Source organism: Thamnophis elegans, unplaced genomic scaffold (genome assembly GCF_009769535.1).
Source record: "Thamnophis elegans isolate rThaEle1 unplaced genomic scaffold, rThaEle1.pri scaffold_94_arrow_ctg1, whole genome shotgun sequence".
Taxonomy (NCBI): Eukaryota; Metazoa; Chordata; class Lepidosauria; order Squamata; family Colubridae; genus Thamnophis; species Thamnophis elegans.
This window is the reverse complement of record NW_022473917.1, coordinates 26,533-43,407: the sequence shown is the minus strand read 5'-3', so window position 1 is coordinate 43,407 and position 16,875 is coordinate 26,533. Positions and strand designations below refer to the sequence as shown.

The 16,875-nt window shown below is 43.3% G+C and overlaps 1 protein-coding gene across 2 annotated transcripts; it reads right to left on the bottom strand.

Annotated features, from left to right (window-relative positions):
* Window positions 1-4,327: 4,327 nt before the first annotated feature.
* LOC116523698 (platelet glycoprotein 4-like) lies at window positions 4,328-15,709 on the bottom strand. Of its 2 annotated transcripts, none has more exons than XM_032238832.1 (8): window positions 15,572-15,709; window positions 14,041-14,110; window positions 12,390-12,577; window positions 10,821-10,939; window positions 10,249-10,322; window positions 8,376-8,430; window positions 5,802-5,966; window positions 4,328-4,892 (listed from the first exon to the last, which is right to left on the bottom strand). In XM_032238832.1, exons 1-7 carry the CDS (start codon window positions 15,585-15,587, stop codon window positions 5,802-5,804), a joined length of 687 nt encoding a protein of 228 aa, XP_032094723.1. In that variant the 5' UTR covers window positions 15,588-15,709; the 3' UTR covers window positions 4,328-4,892. The 2 variants fall into 2 exon arrangements, with proteins under 2 accessions (XP_032094723.1, XP_032094722.1); XM_032238831.1 differs by having other exon boundaries at window positions 4,328-4,899; window positions 15,572-15,707.
* Between the last annotated feature and the right edge of the window lie 1,166 nt (window positions 15,710-16,875).

Below are 16,875 nucleotides of genomic sequence, written 5' to 3'. Positions count from 1 at the left end.
ATAAAACGAATTAGCATTGATCCTCATTTCATTGGTACCACCTACAATTGTGTAACGCAATCCACTCCTATATGAAAACAAACATGGCTATTGTTGATTCACAATGTTCTTCTGACTTCACCCTAAATTCTAAACGCCCTAAACCATTTCTTTCCATTAACGCTCCCGAGTTGTCAGTCCTGGAGTTGTCTATGGAGATTCTCCATCATCCAAATCATGGCCCCAATACTGGAAGTCTTTAAGAAGATGTTGGATAGCCATTGGTCTGAAACGGTATAGGGTTTCCTGCCTAGGCAGGGGGTTGGACTAGAAGACCTCCAAGGTCCCTTCTAGCTCTATTATTCCATTCTATTTACACCCTCCTTTGGTAAATTTTGCATTACTCTCTCTGTGAAAAGCAATAATCTTCTTTCTCCTAAGCAAAGGTTCATATTTTGTTTTGTGGGCTGTATAGATAGCCATCCAGAAGAACAAATGACACAAACACCCACACAACCGCAAAACACACACACTTGAAATAAGCTTTCTGTTGTTGAGAGTCTAAGGATACAATTCAGCCCAATGCAAATAATTTACATTGAGTGAAGACTCCTACATAATGACCCCATGGAAATCAAGGCATAGCAAAGCTGCTTTGCAGAAGCTGGATGGAACTGGTTCTATTTTCATCCATGTTAAAAGTGACAAGCAGTTGGAGGTGTCCCCAAGGATACAAAACTGGACCAAAAGGCAACTGGACTTTGTGAGGGGGGGGGTATTTCCCCCTTGAAAATGTTTCAACTCTGCTATTGTATTGTATTATGGTTGTCCCAAAGGTGCTTTTTTCAAGAGGCAATTGGACTTTGTTTTTTTTCTTTGAAGAGCGTTTCACTTCCCATCCAGGAAGCTTCTTCAACTCTGAGTGGATGGTGGGAGAATAGAAGGATTTATACTCCTTGCTGACAGCTGGTCATTTGCATCCTTTCAGAGAGTCCTTGAGGCCACTTGGAGGTTTCTTTCTTTCTCTTTGAAGACATTTTGCTTCTCATCCCAGAAGCTTCTTCAGCTCTGGCTGGAGGGTGGGAGAATAGAAGGATTTATACTCCTTGGAGATAGCTGGTCATTTGCATCCTTTTTAGAGAGTCATTGAGGCCACTTGGAGCTTTATTTGTTTTTCCTTGAAGACATTTTGCTTCTTATGCAAGAAGCTTCTTCAGCTCTGGATGGATGGATGGGGAATGGAAGGATTTATACTCCTTGCAGACAGCTGGTCATTTGCATCCTTTTAGAGAATCATTGAGGCCATTTGGAGGTTTGTCATTTGCAGGTGACCGAGGACACCGACAAAAGGCACGTGAGCCTTTGCAGGGAGCTCTGTTTTGACTCTGTGCTCTGTGTGGCCTTGCAAAGCTAATTGCCAATTAGGTCTTTGGCAGCATTTCAAGGGAGATAAAGCTGGGTGCTTATCAGACTTATCCCGAAAGATTTTGGCAGACTACTGTCGGACTCTTCACAAACTATTTGTCACTCGTTACGGGCTTTGAATGACTCTAATTCACAGCTATTTTAAATAAAAAGAGGGGTTTTGGGACTAAGCGTGTGTCAGGCCTGCATTTATATTCCTTTTAGAATTTTCGCCTGCAATACTTTCTCTTATTTAATTATGCTGTTTCATTAGTATAGTCATTGGGAGTGGGGAATAGACAGGAGTGAGATTGTGGAATGTATTGTTTTCATTCTTTACTTGAAGCCAAGGTCATCCTTTGTCTCCGTATTTTGACACCTGACCGGAAGATTCTGGGTGTGGATGCCAGCGTGGAAGAAGAAGATTGGACCATGTGATGGATTGTGGGTGTGGGGACCAGATCTTGAACTTTTAACTGGGTGGGATTCTGATGTCATTTCCAGTATTGGGATTAACACAGATGTGCCTAAGATGTCTGATTTATTAAATTGGAACCAAAAGGATTGTTTTGCCTTGGACTCTGATTTAATTCTACATGATACTAGGAACGCTGAGAGCGTGCACTTTTTACTGTATCAGGAAGCCTAGGTCAGAACGATAGGCTCCAGCATTAGGCCAAAAGTTTGGAAGAATAAATCTTTGCTCCTGGCAGCCAACACAGATTGGATCATGGCACAGGTATATGCATCTTCATTCGAGAAATGAATTAATTTCAGTGATAGCGTTGGGACCTATTGGCCACTGGTCCCTCCAGCAGCCAAATCAGAGGAGGAGGCGGCGGCGTGGGAGTCAGGGTCAGCATCAAGGCAACCTGAGAGCTCCAAGGAGGAAGAGGGAATGGAGCTGGGAGGAAAGTTGTTCCACTGGTTAATTGTTTTCACTGTCAGGAAATTTCTCCTTAGTTCTAAGTTGCTTCTCTCCTTGATCAGTTTCCATCCATTGCTTCTTGTCCTACCCTCAGGTGCTTTGGGGAATAGCTTGACTCCCTCTTCTTTGTGGCAACCCCTGAGATATTGGAAGACTGCTATCATGTCTCCCCTAGTCCTTCTTTTCATTAAACTAGACATTCCCAGTTCCTGCAACCGTTCTTCATATGTTTTAGTCTCCAGTCCCCTAATCCTCTTCGTTGCTCTTCTCTGCGCTCTTTCTAGAGTCTCCGCATCTTTTCTACATCGTGGCAACCAAAACTGAATGCAGTATTCCAAGTGTGGACTTACCAAGGCCTTATAAAGTGGTATTAACACTTCTATCCCTCTGTTTATACAGCCTAGAGCTGCTTTCCATGTTGCTGTTAGAATGCCAAATTGCACAGTTTCTTGCTCCTTGTGATACTGGGAAGCTGCATGTCACAAACTGAAGGAAGCTCATATTTCATCTCCCAAACGACACCACCCATGCATGACACAGAACCTTTGATGGAGCCGCAATCATTGCCTGTTTGAGGGCCCTGCCAAAAATATTGAGGTTTGCCTATTTAAGATGCTTATCGTTAGGTTATCCCCAAGATCTTTCCACAACAGTCTCCCAGAAAACTACTTTGCAAGTTTGCAAAAGGCAGAGAGGGAAGGTTATGTTGTGGCCCGCTGGCAGCCAGCAGAGCTGCCTGCAGAGTCAAATAGGGAAGGAGTTGGGGAGGAACATGGGCCAATCCTGGGGGACCGAGGAAAGCTCAGACGAGGGCTCTGCGTCAGGGGACAGAGAGGGAGCTAGACAGCAGTGAAGCAGAAGAACAGCTGGAGCCTGTTCCCAGTGTGCGCATGTGCAGAGCTGCCAGAAGACAAGAACAACTAAGAAAGCAGGGTCGACTTATGACTAAAGCCACACCTTGGAGGTGATAAAAAGAGCCGAGGTGGCGCAGTGGTTAAATGCAGCACTGCAGGCTACTTCAGCTGACTGCAGTTCTGCAGTTCGGCTGTTCAAATCTCACCGGCTCAGGGTTGACTCAGCCTTCCATCCTTCCGAGGTGGGTAAAATGAGGACCCGGATTGTTGTTGGGGGCAATATGCTGACTCTGTAAACCGCTATGAAGCGGTAAATAAGTCTAACTGCTATTGCAATTGCTATTGCTATTGGCCCCTCCCATAGGAAACAAAAGAGGAACGAACAGGAAGGGGGCTTTTGCAGGAAATTATTTGTTCCTTCGGTCATTTCAAGAGTGGAAAGTTCTGGTTGTGACTATGAGAAACTCTGTGCCAAGTTTTGCTTTGCCCTGACTTTGGACACTAGTTATCTGGCAGTTCTCTGAATGAGATGAGGTTCGTGTGGATAAATACTCCTCTGAAAGACTGTTTTCTAAGCCTTGCTGACTGTGCTGCCCCAGCAGTATATAGCTAGTGTAGGAATTAAGAACTGTCTCCTTTAAGAAACTACCTCATGGGAAATGCAGGCAGAGATTGCCTTATGGGAAACGTAGTTCCATGACATGTGATCTCATCTCTGTTTGTGGTTGGCCACCGGGGCATCTTGCCCACATGCAAAGTTTATAGCTGGGTAGTTCAATTGCTTTTGTGAACCGGAATAGTAGCTTTCTACATCTCCACTCAGCATGGGGATAAAAACAATCATCTTTTTACACTACGTGATGGGGACAGATCATGGGAAGTCAGAAGAATCTTAACACTGAACTGTAAGTTTTGCTATTAAGGATGCCTGATAATAAACGTGGTCTGAAAGATATTCCTAAGCGTGGAGTTAACTGGCTGCCCGAGCAGAACCTCATTGCCCGGGGCAGAACACGGACTGTGAATGAAAGGAATTCACCGTCGTGTCAGTAAAAGGGGTTTTGGCGAGGATCTTGACTCTTCCTTTCTAAGGAAGCCTGGGTCAGAACAGGTTAGGGAACCCCAGGGTTGACAGAAACCCAAATAACCAAACGAGCCTTTTTGGTAAGTCCTTTACTAGCAATTAATATTCTACAGTTGTTGCTCTTCCTTCCTCTCCTTCGAAACCAATCAAAAAGTCACAGCTTTTGAAGGCAAACACAACTCGGGCTCTTCTCGTCAGAGGGGTGGGAGGCCAATAATAATAATATTTTTCTAGCCCAGCCACTCCATGGTGTAACTTCAGTTCGCCCTCCTTAGACTCCTAAAGTGCGGAAACTCAGAGGAAATGCCAGCCGAGCTGTAGGATTGGCAGAACAAACTCAGATCCAAAGTGAAGTTGCATTCTGAAGGGGAGGCAAAATGGGATTTTTTCCTTCAAGGGACCCAGAAGTTCAGGTTTCATGCCAGTCTTTCCGATGGGAGGTGGGGGAGGAAACAGAACCCTTGAATGTCCGTGGAGTTCGGGTTGCAAAAAATGATTTATCTGTCCCCCCTGTATGTCCGGCATCTTTCCCCCAAGGTATTTACATATACGGAGCACAACCAACAACAACACCAGGAAGGCAGGTCTATTCTCTGCTTGAAATTGGGGGGAAATAATGGATGCTTTCACCAGCAGCATCTTCCTGCAGGGTGAGAAAAGAAAACAAAACAAAAATGAGTCCGATAAATCCAGAAATGTTAGATGAGGTATTGGGACTTCATTTCTATTTGAATGCATCTCAGAGCACTTCCACCCGAGATTAAGTTGGCTCCCACTCTAACATTCTTTCAGAAGGCCCCGGAGCCGTGGTTTTGCCAGTGGGACTGGGGAACCCAGCATGGTATGTATATGTGTTGTCGCCAGGATGGGGGATTCTGATTCTATGGTTTTTTAAAATGATTTTTCCTACTTGCACACGCTGCTTTTGTATCCTTGTAAGCCGCCTTGAGTTGCCATGTGTGAGTAGTGGGCAATATAAATTTTGTAAATGAATAAAGAGAAAGAGAGAGAGAGGGAGAGGGAGCGGGAGGGAGGGAGGGAGAGAGGGAGAGGGACAGGCAGGCAGGCAGAGACAGAGAGGGACAGAAAGGGACAGAGACACAGACACAGACAGAGCCAGAGAGAGAAAGAAAGAAAGAGAGGAAGAGAGAGAGAAAGAGAGGAAGAGAGAGAGAGAGAGAAAGAAGGAAAGAGAGAGAAAGAGAGAGAGAAAGGAAGGAAGGATGGAAACAAGAAAGAAAGAAAGAAAGAAAGAAATGAAGGAATAAAGGAAGGAAGGAAGAGAAAGAGAAAGAGAGAAAGACAGAGAGAAAGAAAGAAAGAGAGGAAGCGAGAGAAAGAAAGAAAGAAGGAAAGAGAGAGGAAGGAAGGAAGGAAGGGAGGGAGGGAGGGAGGGAGGGAGGGAGGAAGGGAGGAAGGAAGGAAGGAAGGAAGGAAGGAAGGAAGGAAGGAAGTCCTATGGCACCCAGAATCTGGTGGCACCAAGAGCCCTTCCAAATTAATTAATTAATTAATGCATTAATTGCAGATCTCAGTTTCGAGTTTCACTTACTTATTTAGGGCTCTTCCCTTTGCATAGGAAAAAAGCAATTAGGAATCCCAGGAAGATCACAGATCCGATGACCATTAGCGCCAGCTGAAGGAAGTGCAGCAGTTTGATCTTGTTGGTCACTTTGGATCGGAAAACATCTGCTTTCTCATCAGTGATAGTAGCCGTCTGGAGAAAGAGAGAGAGAGAGAGAGAGCATTTTTCAGCATCCTTCCAGCAGAAGAATACAGCAGCAGGAATCATCGTCTTCTTTTAACCACCCCATAATCCCTTGCGGGGGGTGGAGTCTGGGTAATGAATGGAGCTGAGTATTTACTGGCCAGATGTCCTTCTTGTTGCCAATGTGGAGTTTTGTTCAGCAGATCAGTGGTGGGATTCAAAAAAACTTTATTACTGGACCGGTTCTGTGGGCATGGCTTGGTGGGCGTAGCCGGGGAAGGATACTGCAAAATCCCCATTCCCTTCCCATCAGCTGGGACTTGGGGGAGGGCAGAGAATAGATGGGGGCAGGGCCAGTCAGAGATAGTATTTACCAGTTCTCCGAACTACTCAAAATTTCCACTAGCGATTCTCCAGAACCTAGTGAATACCACCTCTGTAGCAGATATATTCTCAGTGTGCCCAGAGCGAGAAATATCTGCCTCTACCTAGGATTGAACTCACAGTCTCCTGATTGTGAGGCGAGAGCTCCACCTCTGGGCCACTGTATCACTCTTCCTATTTGGCACATGCTTCATCCTCATCCTCGTCATTTAACGACCCCATAATCCCTTGAGGGGTGGAGTCTGGGCAACTGAAAAGTTCTAGCAGAGTGTTTCAATGGCCCGATGTCCTTCCTGTCGCCAGGATGGAGTTTCGTTTCAGCAGATATATTCTCAGTGCCTAGCTTGGCAGTCTGGATTGCTGCCAAGATTAGTCTGTGCTGGATTGCTGCCAAGGTCTGGTCTGTGTGTTAATAAATCCTTGAAGTATCTTTATCTCAGCGTGGTTTGGTGTAGGAAGAGGGGTGTCAGAACAGACATGTATATGCTGGGCAGGGATTTGAACTTTCGTTTGGGGGGTGTGGAAAATCTGGAAGCTTTCAGATTCAGGTTTTCCCAGATGTGCCAGTATGACATCTCTAATAAAATGGAACTTTGAGGCTCCTCAAGCCTCAGGGTCTTCTTTCATTGGGGGCGTTACTTGGAAGCCTGGCTGCAGAATTTTCTTGCTTCCTTCTGTATAACAAGATTGAGACGTTTACATCTGGGGAAGCAGTGAAGGCTTGGAAAGGAGAGAACGAGTGATCCTGGAAGTAGGTTTCTACTGGTTTCATTTCAGAGAAAACCAGGACCAGTTAAGGACAAGATCTCTGGATCTTCTCCCAGATCAGAGACTTGAGATGAGCTCTTAATCCCACCATGGTTAGTACTGTGTTTTCCCAAAAATAAGACTAGGTCTTATTTTCTTTGATCTCTAATTTGTTTTAGCAAATTATCCTCGTCTTGCATAAAAGCGATTTTTTTCATCTTTTTTCCATCTGGCCTGTAACTGCCCATACTGAAACCATGTTTGAATTGCCTTTTCCTCTTTTAGTACATTCAAGGGTTTTAATTGTAATACACCTCTTTCTAAGGTAAGAAGCTGTCTATATGTAATTACATCCTGTTTTTGTACTATATTTATGTTTTCTATTGCGTGTCTAGGAATTGCCCATATGGGTATCTTCGTGACCTGACAAAAGGGCGAACGACAAAACTGCGCCCAACTAAACTGCATCGCTGACGTCATCAACGCGGCGACAACAGCCAGCGCAGAGAAAGAAGGGCGCTTTAAATAGCACGTTGAAAGAAAGCCGATTTAACTTAAGGTAAGGATTAGGATTAGGTTTAGGGTTAGGGTTAGGTTTAGGGTTAGGTTTAGGGTTAGGTTTAGGGTTAGGTTAAGGGTTAGGTTTAGGGTTAGGTTTAGGGTTAGGTTTAGGATTAGGTTTAGGTTAGGGGTTAAGTTTAGGGTTAGGGTTTACAGCGTGCTTCTGTCTCCGCGCTGTTGTCGCCCTGTTGATGACGTCAGCGACACGGTTTAGTCAGGCGCGGTTTTGTCATTTGCCCTTTTGTCGGTGAACTAGGTATCTTATCATTTAATTTGTATTGATATTTTTTCCAGACCCGCAGTAGCGCATTCCTTAAAATATGACTTTTAAAGTTCTTATCTACCTTTTTGTCTAACTTATTTTCTTTTGACCTCCAAAATAAGCGCTTGGCCTTATTTTCGGGGAGGTCTTATTATTTTTGAAGTGCAGGAGGTGGCGAGCGTGTCACCTCATGGCTGCGGCTGTGTTGCAATATTTTCTGGGAGGGCTGATTTTCAGGGGAAGGCTTATTTTAGTGCATGCTCTCAAAAGCCCGATTGGGCTTATTATCCAGGGAGGTCTTATTTTCGGGAAAACAGGGTAGATGATCACGTAGACGCAGATTTTTGGGAGGATTTCCCCCTCCCCTTTTTTGTTGTTGGTTCAATCAACAGTGATCCCAGATTGGTCAATGAGCCAAAGTATAAAGGAAGGATTTGGAGCAATTGAAAAAGGCATCCACTCACCTCATTCAGCCACAAAACAGGAAAGATAAAGTGATGTTTGATTTGTTTTAGTGCTCTGCAGGAAACAAAAAAGGGGAAAAAAGCAACATTAGAAGAACTCAGTTCTTTTCTGAGATTACAAGAAATGGTGACCACATTACTTTGGTAAAGGTTCCCCTCGCACATGTGCGCTAGTCGTTCCCGACTCTAGGGGGCAGTGCTCATCTCTGTTTCTAATCCAAAGAGCCAGCGCTGTCCGAAGACATCTCCGTGGTCATGTGGCCAGCATGACTAAACAGCAAAGGCGCATGGAACGCTGTTACCTTCCCACCAAATGTGGTTCCTATTTTTCTACTTGCATTTTTACATGCTTTAGAACTGTTAGGTTGGCAGAAGCTGGGACAAGTAACGGGAGCTCACTCTGTTACGTGGCGCTAGGGATTCAAACCGCTGAACTGCCGACCTTTCTGATTGACCAGCTCAGCATCTTAGCCACTGAGCCACCAAGTCCCTTTATCTTACTTTGAGTTCTATACTATTTTTCTTGGGGCTACCTGAAATTGCCTGGTGGAGAAAATGCCTGTGTTACTTGGTTCTTCTTCCAACCGGATGGAAATGTCTACATTCATTTAGATCAGGAGTGTCAAACTCAATTTCCTTGAGGGCTGCATCAGGGCTGTGGTTGACCTTGGGGGGGGGGATATGGCCAACTGGGTGGGTGTGGTCAACTGGTTGGGCATGGCCAGCTCGACACCACTCACTGGGCTGGCTGATTGAGTGGGTATGACCAACTGGGTGGACGTGGCTGACTGGGTGGGCATGGCCATCTTGATGCCACTCATTGGGTTGGCTGATTAAGTGGGCATAACCAACTGGGTGGGCGTGGTTGAATGGGTGGGCATGGCCAGCTTGATGCCACTCACTGGGATGGCTGACTGGGTGGGCGTGCTGACTGGGTGGGCGTGGCCAACTTGATGTCACTCCCCAAACAGCTGACATGTTTCCTCTTTGCATTGGGCAGACCGGGATGAAGCGACGCAGACCGGCCCTTTACATTTTCCACAATGGCCCCACAGGCCAGATCCGACCACAGCTTGTGTTTGGCACCCCTGGTTTAGATTGTTACCTTTGAGAAAAAAGGCTAAATTGCAACTCATAAAGTTGCCTTGGTGACAAAAGGTGGGGAGTGCATTCCATGTATATCTTCAGATTACTACAGCAGGCTTGGGAGGGGTGCACCTCATTGGAGAATGTGATTTATGACACAGACTGAGCAGGGGGGGAGGGGGAAACAGGGGCACAAAGTTCAGCCATAATTAAAATGAGATCAGATCTGACTGCAATGGGATATTGCCGAAGTGGTGTTCCTAATAAATGACTGGATTTTCTTTTGAAACTTGGCTCGAGGCTCATGAATTAATTAGGGCATCTTTCGGAAATCTGACACAAATGGCATTTTCAAAATAAGCAAAACACAGCAAGGTAAACTCTCTTTTTGATGGCTGAGCACACACATTTATGGAAGGGCAGAAGAGTTCAAGAGAGCATAAGATAAGGCCTTAGCTATAACGTGAATGGATATGTCTCAGATAATTGAGACGGGTTGATATCTTGTCATCGTCCCTCCGTTGATTTTAAAGCCTGCAACCAACCGTTCTCCATCTGTCCTATCAGATTGTTTCAGAAGAGGCTTCCAGGAGATGTGAAGGCCACAGTTGACCTTTATGGTCTGCCCATATAAAGGGGGCGGAGCTTCAGTGAGGATGTCAAACCTGCCATCTTGCAGATCTGAATCCCTCCTTGCCCGTAAGCCAGTTCTCCTGACAAGCATACATGAAGAACAAACCCCCCCACCTCCCCCCCCCAATAAAAAAGAACAACTGTCAAGACGTACGTGATTTTTGTGTTCGGTTTCACCAATATATTAATCTGCAACTTTTTTGCAAACTGCAAGGTAAATCCCGTGGTCTAAAAAATAATAATAACAATACAGTGAATTTTGTGGGTGGGGGGGGGGATTATTTAAATGTGAGTGGCACTAAGTAGAAAAAAAATAATGCATTCAGATGAGGAGTTTGGAAAGGTTTTACCAGCATTGGACAGGCTGAATCTCAATAGCCAGGAAGCCATGTCTACCGTCATTGTGTCAATGATTTCACTGTAATTAATTGAAACCGGATATTCATCCATTTTGAAATGGGTGTTTGCTTTCAAAGTTGGTGCTGCATTTTTTAATGTGCTTAGAATCATCATCCTCTTTGAACAACCCCATAATCCCTGGGCAATTGAATGAAGCTGAGTTTACAGGCTGATGGGCCCTTGGAAAATCTACATCCCATCTGCACAGCAAATGAATTACTAGGAGGAAACAATCCCATTTAATTGAACAAACTCCAAAATTAACTTCAAGGGTCAAATTTCACGACTGAGAAGGCCTGGCTATGGATTTAATTTACAGTCACTTACTGGTTCTACATCCAGAAAGGTTTTGTGTTCTTCCACATTGGGCTTCAATCCGTCAACAAAATGAAAAAATTCCCTACTTGCATGCAGGAAATGGGGCAACGAGATGTAGACTGGTTTACCTATAGAAATAAAAGGGAAAATGAAGATGAGGTACAAGTTTTACAAGAGCCGATGTGGCACAGTGGTTAAATGCAGCACTGCAGGCTACTTCAGCTGACTGTAGTTCTGCAGTTCGGCTGTTCAAATCTCACCGGCTCAAGGTTGACTCAGCCTTCCATCCTTCCGAGGTGGGTGAAATGAGGACCCAGATTGTTGTTGGGGGCAATATGCTGACTCTGTAAACCGCTTAGAGAGGGCTGAAAGCCCTATGAAGCGGTATATAAGTCTAACTGCTATTGCTATTGCTATTGTATCATTCAGTTCTGTTCTACTAAAGAAGCTGAATGGAAGAATGGAGACATTTCTATCTTTGGGGAAACAGCCAACCAGTCAGTGAAGCTTACTCACCAAGTACAACTCCTAGTAAGCTTGGTGCCAGGCCTGCAGTCATTTTTATTCCTTTGGGTCTTGGCCTGACACACTTTCTATTATTCTACTATGCATTTTCTATTGTGGGAAAATGGGAGGGGGGATGATATGTAGCCATAACAACATTCTTTCTAGAAAGCCAAGGTCATCCTTTGTCTCTTCAACTCTGCACCTGACTGGAACTGGATGGGTGGAAGCTGCCAGCACGGCAGTGGGAGATTGGACCATGGGATGGACTTGTGGGCGTGGGGGCAAGATCTTGAACTTTCAACTGGGTGGCGGAAACCGGGAAGCTTTCAGATTTGGGTTTTTCCAGATGTGCCAACATGGCTCTTTTCATAAATTGTGTTTGGCCCTCCCGAGCTCCGTTTTCACTGGCAAAGGGCTGCAAGATGCAATTCCAGCCAAAAATGGAGCCCTTGAGGACTGTGCGGGGCCCTTCCGAGCTCCATTTTCACTGGCAGAAGCACCGTGGGCCGGTCCTTCGCTGTTTCCAGGGTGGGCCCGCGGGCCAGATCTAAGCACCGAGGGCCGAATTCGGCCCGCGGGCCTTGAGTTTGACACCCTTGCTTTATTGACTTGATGTTTATGAGCCGAGGTGGCGCAGTGGTTAGGGTGCAGTACTGCAGGCCACTTTAGCTGACTGTGATCTGCAGTTCAGCGGTTCAAATCTCACCGGCTCAAGGTCGACTCAGCCTTCCATCCTTCCGAGGTGGGTGAAATGAGGACCCGGACTGTGGGGGCAAGTTGCTGACTCAATTTGCTAAAACAAATTTGTAAACCGCTTAGAGAGGGCTGGAAGCCTTATGAAGCAGTATAAAAGTCTAATTAATAATAAATAAATAAATAAATAAATAAATAAATAAATAAATAAATAAATAAATAAATAAATAAATGTTTAAACCCGTTGCCCTTTTTATTCACCTCTAGATTGCAACGAAAGACACAAGTTTTGAGGAATGTCCACTGGTGCATAACATTCTAGTCACCTCTATCATTAAGAAGGGTTTGTTTTTTTAAAGTGAATTTTTACTCCGTTACCTGCTTTGCAAGAGCTGATATCCAGAACTCCACCTAAGGTACAATTTTTGCTTACAGTCATATCAGTGCAGAAGCAAACATTATCCGGATTGGATTGGGGCGACGCAAAAGCCGACGGAGGGATAATGAAGCGATAAAGTGGGATGCCTTTCACCGTCTGCTCGCTTTCAAATGTGGCGAAGATTGACCTGTTTCGTAAAAAATAATGTGATCACGGCAGGATCAAAACGGATCCAGCAATCTTTTCTACGGAAATTCTCAACCATTGTCCCAAAAATGGGCTTTCACAAAAGGCAACTGGACTTTGGTTCTTCCTTGAAGACGTTTTGATTCTCATCCAAGAAGCTTCTTCAGTTCTTCGGTCAGAACTGAAGAAGCTTCCTGGATGTGCTGGAGATGTGATTGTGCTGATGCTACGTATTATCATATATGGTGGACTTGTAAAAAAGTCAAAGCATTTTGGATAAAAATATGGTGCATTACTCAAAATATTCTTTAAAAGAAGTTAAAGTTTACTCCTCAGTTATTCTCATTAGGTATAATTACAGATTGTACAGCCAAGAGACTAATTTGATTCTGAATTTAACAACGGCGGCAAGATTGTTGGTGGCGCAGTACTGGAAGAAGGAAGAATTGCCTACTATTCAAGAATGGACGTTAAAAGTAACAAACTTAGCAGAGATGGCTAAAATATCAGCATATCTCAAGGACCACTCAAATGAGAGATATAAACTGGAATGGAGAAGATGGACTGATTACATTCAAAATAAATATGGGACTAAGAAATTTCAGCTAGATTATGAATGAATGAACAAGGAATGTTACAATTTATCTAAAGTTAGCTTTACAAAAGGGGAGTTAAAGTATAAGTGAAGGTACGATGCTAAAGTTAGTTTATTTTAGTGTACGATTGTTAAATGTTTATACCCTGTATTTTGCTCTGGGAGGTTGGGGGGGGAGAGTGGATGTGGGATTGGGGCGGAGGGAGGGAAGGGGAAGGGCATACAATTGTAAAACTTATTAAAACTCTTTAATATAAAATGAGAAGCAAAACGTCCTCAAAAAAAAAAAAATCCAATTGCCTTTTGAAAAAAATCCCCTATGGGACATCCACTAATCTTGTAGTTGTTAATCAACTGACTACAGTCTGTTGCTTAACCACCATAGCAAAAAATAATAATAATCCATATATAAATGGGTGTGTGCATAAGTGTGTGTTCCAGCATAATTCTGGAACGCCTCAAACAATTTCAACCAAACTTGGTACACAGTTGACTTACCCTCTGGAAGCAAATACTGTGGGGTTAAGAGACCCCTAACAGTCCTCGGGGGAGGAGGTGGTGTTCTGTTAAAATACAGCCTGTTGTGCCCTCCAATGGCTTCTACTGTACTGCCGCAAAATGGCTTCTATTATGCAGCACAGTGAAGTTGCCATGGCAACAGCTTCACAGTACTCTACAAGGGGGCTCCCTCTGGTAAGGGGGAAAATCCTGGGCAACGCTGGCTTATCAGCTACTAGTAATTCATAAAATCGGGCACTTAACCATCCCCCCCTTGCTTAGAACCAGAAATCCGCCGTTGTGGTGATAAGTTCTGGTTTACTAGTATTTGGGAATGAAAGGAAGGGCCCCGTTTGTTTGAGATCATTTACCTGCAAATATCGGCGGAGAAGAAACGCAGGTCTTCCTCCTTGGTCATAAATGGGTGGAACGAAGCCGCATCTGTGAGTTACAATCAGAACGTCTTGTAAATGGCGAACCTCACAGTGCATACAAATATCCTGCCTCTGAATTCAAAGCATGCCTTTACAACAGAGTTTCTTTCCCTGTTCAGCTAACTCAACTGCTCGGTTCTAACGATTGGGTTATCGGAGGAAGAGGCAGGCCATCCAGAACTAAAGAATTAAAGAGTATTTTCTCCTTTGGACAACATCCTTCTGGAGTTGGCCAATGTGGCAGCTCAAGGCAAAATGGGACTTAAAACCTGGAAAAACCATTGATCGAACAGTAGGTGCCAAAAAAATTAGAATTCCATGTGGTTTTCCAACATTTTGGAAGTGGTTTCTCAACATGCTTTTCTGAAGCTGAGATATATTTGTTTAATTGTGTGTGTGTGTGTGTGTGTGTGTGTGTGTGTGTGTGTGTGTGTGTGCGTGCGTGTAAAGGCAAAATGACCTATGACCTATGATTTGTTGTTTGTATTACACTGAGAGCATCTGTACCAAAGACAAATTCCTTGTGCGTCCAATCACATTTGGCCAATAAAGAATTCTGTTCTATAAAGAATTGTATTCTAAGAACTAATGATCTCACATTTAAATGAGGAGAGTAAGTTTAAACAGGACCTTAAATTGATCTTGCTTTCTGTAAAAAAACAGAAACCTTTAAACCTTTTTCTCCAAACATGCTACTTCATTTTTAGTGTGGCATTTGCAACCAATTCCTCCCCCCCAACATACAACCTTTATTTTCTAACTTTAGGGGACGAGTCCTTGATATCTATCCGTCTTTCTGTTTTCATAAAGTTCAAAGTTTGTTCTTGATTTTGATAGGGTAAAGAACAAAAGCAGGGGCACTGCTTTACAGAACAGAACAGAACAGAACAGAACAGAATAGATTTCTTTATTGGAAACACAAGGAATTTGTCTTTGATGCAGATGCTCTCAGTGTGCATAAAAAGACAAGATACATTGGTGAAGAATCATCAGGTACAACACTTAATGATAGTCATAGGGTACAAATAAACAATTAGGAAGCAATCAATATCAATATAAATTGTAAGGATACAAGCCACAAAGTTACAGTCCTACAGTCATAAGTGGGAGGAGATGGGTGATAGGAACGATGAGAAGACTAATAGTAATAGTAACGCAGCCTTATTGAATGGTTTGACAGTGTTGAGGGAATTATTAGTTCAGCACAGTCGTGGAGTTCGGGAACAAAACTGTTCTTGTGTCCAGTTGTCTTGGTGTGCAGTGCTCTATAGAATCATTGTGAGGGTAGGATTTTCATTTATTGGATTTTATTGGATTTTTTATTTTATCTGTTGAAGTAGGATCTTTAGGAGCTTTGCACCTTGACTTCAGTTTCCAACCTTTTCCTATTTTAAGGCAGGTCAAAATGTTTATTGTGTGTTCTACACAATAATGAACATTTAATTACTGCTCCCATTGACACACTTACCTGTGCCATTCACCATACCACAATAACTTTTCCAGTATTTGACGGTCCTTTGAAAAGAAAGAAAAGAAAAATAATATATAATTTAGATACCAGGCAATTTTCTTAGCTAAACAATTGTCTTCTGATTCGAAGGAAAAGTGTGAAAATTAAACAAAGGCGGGGACAGCTATTCTATCTCAAAGTCTCGCATAATCATATTCTTCACAAGAAGGAATTGAAAAAGGTAGAAGGATTTAGGATAGGATAAGTGGAGTGTATATAACTAATCAGTGTCAAGCCTGTCCCAACCTGAGCATTCAGGAAAGAAAGACTCTGGATTCCATTTTGTGGTTCAGTGTATTCTTTTACTAAAGCTAGTTGACTAAAGTGTAGCAAAGCCAGTTCTAAGGGCTTCCCATTCAAACTTGGAATTTCTCTCTTCTCCTACCAGGGTCAATTTGGTGATGTCCAGTAAGGTTCAAATTTGGTGTTTTGGTAACATTCAAGCTTTGGGGGCCTCTTTGGGGGCTGTTTGCATTCCATTCTCAAGGTTGTGTCCTTGGCTCTCTCAACTGTTGTCTCTGGCTGGTACACACACACATAAACATACACATACATATGTACCAGTGGTGGGTTTCAAAAAAGTTTGGAACCTCTTTCTTCTGTAGGTGTGGCCTGCTTTCCCGGTCCACTGGTGGAACCTCTTCTAACCAGTTCGGTAGATTTGATGAACCGGTTCTACCGAATAGGTGAGAACTGGTAGGAACCCACCTCTGATATGCACACACTTGTATACAAAAGAAAACTACCATTGAAGAGATATCTGCCTTTATACACTATTAATCAATTTGGCCATTACGCGCATAGTTTTTACACTCTGACAATGTTACAAAGCCCAATGACAGCTAAGTGAGAAATATATTTTAAGTTCCAGAGATCGCAATGTCGGTTTCTTCTTTTATAACTACACCTGGAACTCGTACTTTTAGGATAATTCGCAACACACACACACGCACACACATATACATATAAACATACATACATACAGTTAAATATTCCCCAATGTAAAAATGTATGTGTGTATATGTGTTTATATATGCATGTGTGTATATTGTAGATGTGTGTGTGTTTGTGTATATGTATGTGTATGTGTGTATATGTGTTTATATGCATATGTGTGTATGTTTATGTATGTATATGTATGTAGATATGTGTGTATATGTATATATGTGTATGTATGTGGGTAAATATATTCATGTGTTTGTATGTGTGTATATATGCATATTTGTGTATATGTGTACGTATATAAACATACACACACAATG